This window comes from Ixodes scapularis, unplaced genomic scaffold (genome assembly GCF_016920785.2).
Source record: "Ixodes scapularis isolate PalLabHiFi unplaced genomic scaffold, ASM1692078v2 PGA_scaffold44__24_contigs__length_19508400, whole genome shotgun sequence".
NCBI lineage: Eukaryota > Metazoa > Arthropoda > Arachnida > Ixodida > Ixodidae > Ixodes > Ixodes scapularis.
This window is the reverse complement of record NW_024609873.1, coordinates 5,046,823-5,057,315: the sequence shown is the minus strand read 5'-3', so window position 1 is coordinate 5,057,315 and position 10,493 is coordinate 5,046,823. Positions and strand designations below refer to the sequence as shown.

General features: G+C 45.7%; 1 protein-coding gene across 1 annotated transcript; it reads left to right on the top strand.

Moving 5' to 3' along the window:
* Window positions 1–9,690: 9,690 nt before the first annotated feature.
* Window positions 9,691–10,284, top strand: LOC120849928 (the record flags this gene model as incomplete). Its single annotated transcript, XM_040222233.1, has 1 exon — window positions 9,691–10,284. A coding segment is annotated over one exon (594 nt), but the record flags the coding sequence as incomplete, so codon positions are not given.
* Window positions 10,285–10,493: the final 209 nt, after the last annotated feature.

Below are 10,493 nucleotides of genomic sequence, written 5' to 3'. Positions count from 1 at the left end.
ATTATCTTTACCACCTTTCTTCCTTATCGTTCGGTCCCTGTCATCTTTACCGCTTAAGTTCAGAACAAACTTTTCAAGGCTTACCGCTTACCGGGGGTTTGGGGACGTGGAACATGTATACATAAATGGTAAAGTTCAGAAGCATTCCAAGAAAAGTTCGACCACCACCTTATTGTCCGCGTACTTTTGGAGTTTGAGAAAAGTAGGAGGCTTTTCTTCTCTAGTCGTATCCTGTTTGGAGAGTTCACAATCCTTTGCCCGGTTTCTATGACCTACAAGCAGAAGTTTGGAGACTTCTTTGGTGCCTATTATCTTTACCACCTTTCTTCCTCCTGTGCGGTCCCTGTCATCTTTAGCGCTTTTCCCTGGCGTTTCGTTCTGGTGATGATGCGACTGTCTAGACCCACTGCTGACTTAAGTGCCTTTGTTATTTCGATTTCGCTTATCTTTTTCGGAAAGTTCGGAACTAACTTTTCAGGGCTTACAAGATAAAGTTTTGAAGACCTCTTTGTCAGCCACATCCTTTTAGGTCCAAGCGCATGTTCGTACATCTGCCGAATGCTATAAAATATTTTGTCTAAGCGTGTATCTTCGCAGTCGCCATGGAAGTCATCGGGACTGCAAGAGGTGGAGAGATGCTGGTTTGCGAGGGATTTTTATATACTGCTAACCGAAGGACTGAGCAAACCATCTACTGGGTATGTCGATGAAGAGAGACCTGCAAAGCAAAGATAACGACTGATGTCTCTAAGCTTCGCGTTGTTAAGGTCACAAATGACCACAATCATGCTCCGGACCCAACTGAGGTTAACTGTCTGAAAATTCGTTCAGAAATGAAGGAGAGCGCAGGTGAGAATACATGAGTATTTTTTAGTGTGTTTTGTCGTGGGGATAAATTGTATTCGAGAGTAATCTTCTACTTCCCTTTTAGTTGGAGGACGGACGCCAGTGCAGCAGATTCTTCTGGACGCGGCTGCCAAGATCACGGACAGCACTGCATCACAGCTGCCATCTACGTCAACGCTTCGACGTACAGTTAGAAGACAGAGGCAACGTGCAACCTTTGTTTATGATATTCCTCCCAGCAGAGAAGATATCCATCTCCCACCTGAATTCAAGGTAAGTTTACTAAAAATACTAGAGAAAATGGTTCATAATCATGGAGTTTTATTATGCAGGTGAATTTCAAGCAGGAAGCGTTCCTACTACACGACAGTGGCGAGGGTGACGTCAACCGCATCATCTTGTTTGCTACGAAGCGGAACTTGGAGTGCTTAGGGAGTGCAGCTGCCTGGTTTTGTGATGGGACGTTTAAGGTAGTGCCCTCACTATTCTACCAGTTGTACACACTTCATGCCCTGAAGAACGGGATCGTCGTGCCCATGGTGTACGGTCTACTGCCCAACAAAACCGAGAAAACATATAGGAGGTACACCACTAATAATTGTAACCTTGTTAGCTATTGTAACGGGAAGTGATTGGTTGTGCAAAATCGTGTTCATTGCGTGTTACCTTACCAGGTTCTTCTCTGTCGTCATCGACAACGTCGGGCCCTGCGCTGTTCGTGTGCTGTACACGGACTTCGAGATTGCTGCTATTAACGCTGCTCGTGACGTCATTTCGGACATCCGGATTCAAGGGTGTTTTTTTCACCTGGCCCAGTCGGTTCATCGTAAGCTGTGCGCGCTGGGGTTTCAAGCACGTTACGGCACGGACGAGGCATTTGCAGTCAAGGTTTGTTATTGTGCATAGATAAATAATGTTCGGTGTCTCTTAATTATGATAGAGCCTCGCTCTTAGGTGGTGTACCCTATGTAATAACTGTTTTAATTCCAGATGAAAATGCTCCCAGCCTTGGCGTTTCTTCCTGTTGAGGCTATCCCAGAGGCGTTTCAAGACTTGTTGGAAGTATTCCCACAGGAGGCGATCGGACTGGCTGACTACTTTGAGGACGTTTACGTCGGTCGACCACGTCGAAACGGCGTCAGCTCGGCTCAATTTCCTCCCAAACTCTGGTCAGTGTACGAGGCGGCACTTGATGGAATGCCGCGGACAAACAACAGTGGAGGCGTGGCACTATGGGCTACAGGTAATTGCTCATAATTTTATTTCTACTTAATTTGTCTCGCATACGCAATTTACAGTTTTTATATCGTATTTCTTATGCTAATATTCTCGTTTTTCAGAGCAACGTGAGATGCACTTCACCGAACATCTGGGTGTTTCTCGACTCCTTGAAAAAGGAGCAGGCCCTAAGCGAAATGAAGCTCAGTCAAGCGGCAAGCGGGGTCACTGCCACAAGGGTGTCGCGGAAGCAGGAGGCATTCAACAAGCGCCTCCGAAGAATTCTCGGACGCTACGATGTAACAGACAACATGGATATCCTCGAGGCTTGCGCTAGAAGTATAACATTGTAAGCGGAGGGGTATTTGCAGAGTTACAGATGCGAATAAAACTCCTTCGGTGAACTGACATCTGTGTGGTTGTCCTCTAAAAATTAGTAGGGCACAGTTATAACTCACTGTGGTGCACCCACAGAAGTAGTTAGTATCCATTTCGAAAGTAGAGTATTTAGGCCAACTTTTAAACATATACTGCAAAGGAAAGTACCAAACAAGCGAGGAGCTCCGTTCGTGAATATTCATTTCGAAGCACTATACTTGATAAACTGGGAAAATTAAACACATAAGAAGCTTTTTCAATAGGGTGACGAATTGTCATCATGACGAATTGCCCTATGACGAAGTGCCCTATGACGAATTGCCCTATGCGACGAATTGCCCTGCTACGAGTTGCCCTGCTACGAATTGTCTTTCGACGAACGGTCCTACAGCCAGTTTCCCTTTCGCGGTTGCATACTTCACACGGACATACTTCCTGAAATTTAGCCCTATACGTTTTCGTTCGCGGCACCCCCGTTCTAGCCTCAAACAAGAAAGAGCTCCCCACTGAATTATCATACGGCTGTTCCTTCTTTATTTCTTGTTTTTGTGCCCTGTATATTGCTAAAGCTGATTTCCCCTGCATTCTCTCTTCCCACAATTTCCTCTCTGTTTCCTCTACTCCCTTCTCTACTGATATGCTCTGATCGACTCCATCTCGTTGAATGTATTTAAATCTCAGCTTGCGGGTTCGGTCTGTCCACTTAGTGTTTAGACTTTTCATATATAGATATTTTTGTACACTTTCGCTGCCCATCGTGTATCCTCAGTTTCAGCTAGTCTTTGTTCAAATTTTACTTTACTGATCGCTTCTCTACTCTCGAAAGATGCCCAACCCATATCCCCCTGTACTCCCTCATTTGGTGTATTCCCATGTGCCCCCAATGCCAACCTACCCACACTCCTTTGCTGTATTTCTAAACCTGCCTGAATTTCTGACCTCATACACAATACCGCATTCCCAAATGACAGTCCTGGCACCATGACTCCCTTCCCTACACCCCTAACAACTTCATATCTATTATAGTTCCATAGTGCCCTGTGTTTCATGATAGCCGAATCTCGTTTCCCCTTCTTTATTACAATATCTTCATGGTCTTTTAGATACCGTCTGCCTTCACTTAACCATACTCCCAGATATTTGTACTTTTCTAAGTGTTCTATTAATGTGTCCTGTATCTCCAGGGGCTCCCCCTTCTCGTCGTTGAAAACTATTATACCAGACTTGTCCCTACTAAATTTTAGTCCTAACTTGTCCCCTTCCCTGCTGCAAATCCTAATCAGTTCCTGTATTGTCTCACGACTTTCTGATACGAGTACAATGTCGTCTGCATACATTAACCCTGGCAATACTTGATTTACTTCATGTCCTTCCTCCATGTAAGTCAGGTCAAAACCTAGGTTGCACCGTTCTAAACTTTTTTCCATCTCACTGAGGTATATCATAAAGAGCAGGGGAGACAATGGGCAACCCTGTCTAAGACCTCTTTTTATTGCTGCTGGTCTTGTAGTTTCGGCTTCCCATGTTATAACAAGACTATTCTCCGTGTAAACGCGTTCTAGAAACGTAACCATGGTTCCCTTTAGCCCATATCCCTTCAGTTGGTTCCAGGGTTTTTCCTGATTCACATTGTCATATGCCCCTTTAATGTCTAAAAATGCTACCCCTAATGGCCTTTGACTTGTCACTGCTATCTCTATGCACTGAGTGATTACGAATTAGTCGTCTATCTTTCCTGAAACCGTTTTGAAGCTAACCTAGGATCTGCTTTCTCTCTGCCCATTCTTCCATTCTTTTTTCTACAATTTGCATAGCTAGCCTATTTATTACTGAAGTTACTGTGATTGGTCGGTATGATTTGATACTGTCTTTGTCTCCCCTGCCCTATAATAATCTCATCCTGCTCAATTTCCAGTCACTGGGTACCTTCCCTCCCATAAGTATTTGGTCAATCACCTGCCTTAGTTTCAATTTGCTTGTTTTGCCTAGCACGTTTATCAATCTCATTGGTATGCCGTCTGGACCTGTCGCAGTTCCAGCCGGAACCCTTCCTTCTGCCTTTTCCCACTTCCCAGTGGTCATTTCCTCTTCTTCGCTATGATCCTCCTCTTGTGTTGTGTAGACGCTACCATCCCCTACGGCCTGATCTGATTCTAACTCTGAAAATGCTGCTTCGATTGTATGTCTAATGTATTCTCTTGCCTCTTCTCCCTCTACCTTTGTCCCTTCCTGTGTGGTTAGTGTCTGCTGGTACCCCTCGGTCTTTTTCCCCTGCGCACTGATGTGTTCCCAGAACCTTTTTGCCGCATTCCTGTCCTTCTGGTTTATCTCTATCATCCACTGGACCCCTGCTCTCCCAATTTTGGCCTGTATTAATGCTGATGCCTCCCGCTTTCTTTCCTGAAATTCCTCCCATTTTGATGCTACTTCGTCTGGTGTGGCCCCCTTTTTCTTTGCCCATCTGTGTTCTTTAGATGCCGCCTGGCGTCTCGATATTGCTGCCTTAACCTCTTTATCCCACCAGCTTTGGAGCTTACGTTTTAGTTTTCTACCTCCTTGTTTGATTCGATATTTCTGTAACTCTCTTTTGAAAACACTAATTAAGTCTTCGTATGTCCATTCCCTTACCGGTTGCTTGGATACTATGTTCTCGATTTGGATACCTCCTGTAGTTGTTTATCATTTAGGTTATTCCTACCTTCTCGTTTTTGATTTTGCGTTTCTGATTTTACTGTGCCGAATCTGATCTTGATTCTCTTATGGTCGCTCCCCAGACTTTTTGTGCCTTCCTCACCTATTTCCATGCCTCCTAATCTGTTGTATATCTTACGCGACATTAAACAGTAGTCAATAGTCGAGTGAGAGTTCTTTCTTTCGCATGTTATTTTTCCATCACATTTTACTTGAGCATTAACCAATACCAGATCAAGAGCTTCGCAGAACTCCTCTAACATCCTCCCTGTTGTATCTGTATGTCAATCAAAGTCTTCCAAATGTACATTCATGTCCCCCAAGATAATTATTTCCTTGTTAGTGCCGATTTCCCTAACGTCTCCTGATACACATGTCAAGCGTTCTGCATTTTCCTCCCCTGCATCACTCCCTGTTTTTAGATAAACAAAACCCAAGATTGTGTCCAGAGCCCCAATATTGCCTTTGACCCACATGTGTTCCCTGCAGTCCTCTTGTTCCGTTTCCCATTCCTGACCCTTAACTAACACCCCTAATCCCCCTCCCTTGCGTTCCCCGATTGGCCCGGTTGCATCCCATCCAATGATATCCTAGTATGTATGGTGGTTCTTCCATATCCCTCAGATGTGTTTCTGCTAGTCCATACACTGCAGAGTTTTCGCTCTCTAATTGCTCCTGAATCTCCTCCCACTTTATTCTGTTCCTGCCTCCCTGCATGTTTATGAACCCTATGTTAAGCTGTTTCTTTTTTATAGTCCTGCGAGGCTTCCTCTCACCCTCCGAAACCCTCCCCTGTGTATCTACATTTTGGCCCTCATTCACACCGCCACCCTCAGGGCTCCGGGACCCCCCAAAAAATGTACGATGTGACGTCCAATCCTATCACCTACCGTGCTCCCAGTGATTCCACTGTAGTGGATGGCCCATGTAAAAGGGTCGGAGCGAGCCTCGTACACCACCCTGTTGACTTCCATTACTCCGTACCCAAATCGTCGGCTCAACCCCCTTATTACCCGGTTTGTTTCCACCACCCACTTCTCCATCTGCAAAGACTGTCCCCAGACCTCTGGGAAGGTGCATATTTGCACATGCACAGTCTCAGAGACCTCCCTCAGCTTACGTAACCCCAACTCTATCTGCCTGGCGAGGTTCTGGCTCCGTTCCTTTAACACATCATTTAGTCCTGCGTGTATTACAACTAGGTTCTCTCCCTCCCTGTTCTCCCACACCTCATCCTTCGCTTTGGCCATAGCGTCTAACATGCACTTTCCTGACTGAGCCACTACATTTACCCTCCCATCCCCTTTCACCCTGTCCAGCAGCCCCTCCCTAACCCTTGTTATGTTTGAGTCTCCTACCACCAGCACCTTCTTAACCCCCGACTGCCTGTCTTCATCCCCTCCAGCTTTCTGTGCTTTCTCTGCCTCAACTTCTGCTGCCTTCCTCGAACCCTGCTGTACTGCAGCACTATACAGCTGTGCAGGCTCCTTTCCTACACAGTCAAACACACCGTCACACCTGTCTGCCGTCCCCACCGCCGTCTTATCTGCCACCTCCCCCTTTCTCTTATTAACTACTCCTGTCAGTTGCTGCACCATCTCCTCACACTTCTTCTTGTGCTCCTCCAACTCCACCTTCCACTCCTCCACCTGTCGCTCAAGTTCGGCTCGCTGTTCCCGTTCTCGCCTCAGCTCTCCCGCCACGCTATCTATCTTACTTTCCCATTGCCTGGTCATCTCCTCCAATCCGCTTCGGCCCTCTTAATCAAATCTCCCACCTGCGCCTCGAGCTGTACCCGCTTCTCCCGCTCTACTCCTATCTCCCGCTTCAACTCCTGAACCGTATCCGCCCATTCGCTTCCTATTGTCCCAAAACCAAGTTCTACCTTCTCGCAACTCTGGCAGGTAAAGCTGCTCTCCTCGGCTTCTGCTACAGTTTTGAAGTCCGTCTCCATCATGCAGCACCAACGGCAACACTCCTCACACTCCACATCGGGTGCTTCTTTTACTTTAGGCTGCGCATCCTTCTTTCGCGTATTCACCATTGTCTACCGACACACAGCGCGACCCCACGACGAATATCCCACCAAAACTCAAACCAAGAAAGCCTGTGTACGCCTCTGCCCTCACAACCAACTAGCCCGCCAAAAATTTCAAACGTGCAGGTGGTTCGGTCTCGTGACTCTACCTAAAAAACCTGCGGAACCCCGACTATCCTATCGCTACTTTAAACAGTTTTTTTTTCTATTTATAAAACCACTAGCATAATCAAAAAATGCTTCACAGTAGGGCTGTAAACCTGGAGGATCAACCCCAATGCGGTGTGCCTCTTGCCTTTAGCGCGCAACACTACCAACAACGCCGCCAACCATTCAAACAAAGCCGCGCGGCCCAGTCACGTGGCACCGTTGATAATACTCCTGTGCCTACAAGAATCTAAACTAAGCTATAAACTATCCTATCCCCCTGTCCCTACTACTGCCAAAAACTACCGTCCCTATTCCATGCACCGCTAAATAGGAAAAGAAAACAAAAAGATTACTTAGCTTCGGGAGCTTTCGAAAACACGTCCGCTGCGGTCAGAAAACGAGAGAAAATGTTTCTCTCGTTTGAAAATGCAATGACGCCTGGCTTATACAGTTGCCAGACGTTTTTATACGAATCGTTTCTTGGACTACACGTTTCATATCATTGCGTTCTTTGTGAATTACTTCCGTTTCAGACCAGTTGGCTTTACAATTATTGCACTTTATAAGGTGCCTGGCTAACTCGGAATTGGACGCGTTGTTTTTCACATTTCGTTTGTGTTCCGTCAGTCTATCATTTAGACATCTCGACGTCTGACCTACGTATTTAAATCCACACTTCAAAGGAATCTCATAAGCCACAAAATTCTCACACGGTACCGACTTCTCGCGATGTGCCTTCAGGCAAACCTCCTGTTTCGATTAAAAAGGTGTAAGCTTGCATAACTTAAAATCGGATGTGAACACTGTTTATACGCCGAACTTTTTCGCCGACGCTTTTATGTTATGGGAAATATCGTGAAAATACGGCATAGCAACTCGTCGGTTCCTCACATTTGCTTTATCCCGCTTGTCTCTGATTTGAATAGGAAGTTGCCGTTTTAAAAAAGTCTCCTCATACCCCACGTCCTCCAGTCTACCCCATTGTCTTTTTAAAGCTTGACTCATGAAATGGGTACATGACCTTTTTAGCGCATTACCAATTAATGATTTCGCAACTCCCACCTTAATAATTTTAGAGTGACAGCTTTGTTTGGGAAGTACCGGTTTAGCCATCTCCTTACCATATTCCCAACATACGCCATTTTTTACCTGAATGCGGAAGTCCAAAAACTGCAACATGTTCTCCTCTGGTTTCTCTACTGTAAAATGCAACTCCGGGGCCGTTGACCTAATAAGCTTTTCAAGATACTCCGATTTTCATTCTTCAAACGTGCAGACAAAAATATCATCTACATATCTTCTGATGAAGCCCACGTTAGGTGACAACTTAATCATCTTGTCAAACAATACTCTATCCAAACTGTTGAGGTATATCTCAGCTAACAACGGAACGACCGACGAGCCTATGCAAACACCTTCTTTCTGGATCTATTTTCGATTATTATATTCGAGGACTGTTGACTTTAAATAGAGATCTAACACGGTAAGGAAGCTTTCCACTGTTACGCCCGATCCTGATTAAAACTTTAGCAGATTCAACTCTAGCACCTCCTCCACGGCGTTCATCAGCCTCTTCTTTTCCAGGCAGCAGGAATCTAGGACGTGTCTTGCTTCACTGCAGGAAGGGAAAAGCAAACAGAACCACCTGGTAACGACATCAGCTGAGTCAGCGACCGGGAGCTCGCACTGTCATCATCTGGACTACCGAATCGCTGCGTCGCCCACCTGGATCCCACACCTGCCGTCATCTGGATTGTCGCCAACCCTTCAGCTGGCGCTCTCGACTAGACCTAATAACTTCAGCGCCAGTGGTAGGGGCGACGACAGCGCCCCTACCACTGGCGCTGTCGTCGCTGGGCCAAGTTATATAAAGACGCAACCGAGCTCGGACACTTCACTGGCAGCAGTGGCGGCGCGGAAACCAGCAGCAATCTAAGACGTGTCTTGCTTCGCTGCAGGTCAGTGTTTTGCCTGTTTCTTGCAACACAAAATTGCTCTCTTTGGTATTGCTGCTGCTGCTGCCAAAGTGTGATTCGAAGTGTGGTTTGAGTGCGATTATGGGTCTGGATGAACAGTGTCCTGTGTGTAATGAAGTTTTCGCTATGTCAGATCGGCCAATCACGTGCAGTGATTGTGGATCTGGATACCACACTGGAAAATACGCAGGGATCACAGAGAACACTGTTAAAACAAAGGGCGAAAGTTATCGCAAAGCGTGGCGCTGTGCGACATGCCGACGTTCTAAGTCACATTCGCAACTATCTCAAGAACCAGCCGATAAACTGGAAGTGCAGGATATACGGATATGGCTGAAAACTATCAACGACAAGCTGGATCAGCTACTTCCTCTAAAGGAAACGGTTGAGAGTATGGAAGATTCCATTCAGTTCATGAGTGAAAAGTTCGATGACCTTCTTAAACGAACGGAAAATAACGAGCGCGATGTCCTAGATCTAAAACGGAGGGTAGAAATGATCGAGAGGCGGGAGGGTGAAACTGCCCAACTAAGCAGCCAAGTCGGTAATCTTGAGTGGAGGAGCCGACGGCTAAATCTTGAATTTCATGGAATTCAACAAACGGCAAGGGAAGACTTGCTAGGGAAAATAAACGAAATAGCGGCGCATATCGAACTTCCACAACTTGTGGAAAGTGACATAGTAGCACTTCACCGTCTGCCGTCTCGGAAGGATAAGATGCCGGTCGAAATCTGTCGTTTCGCGACGCAAGCTAAACGAGATGTCTGGTGGCAGAACAAAGATAAAATCCGCAATTCTAGTGATGATTCATACGTACTGGAAAATCTAACAAAAAGAACGCGTGATTTGTTGTTTGAGACAAAAAACTGGGCAAAGGTAAATAACTTCAAGTATGTGTGGCACAGCAACGGAAGGGTTCTTTTGCGCAGGATTGACGGGGAACGACCACTGGTGATCTCTTCTGTTTACGACCTTGAGAAACTGTAATTAAAAAGGGACAAAAAAGAAAACTAGTAAACATGAGGTGTACTACGCACAATAAATCCTACGTGCTGCCACACAATTTTGAGAAATATGTAGGTAAAACGTATTTAAAATCTTTCAAATGTTTTCATTTGAGCGTAAGGTCAGTGAAAAATAAAGAATCGGATATCTTTCTTTTCCTTAAACAGTTAAGCCAGGAATTTGACGTAATA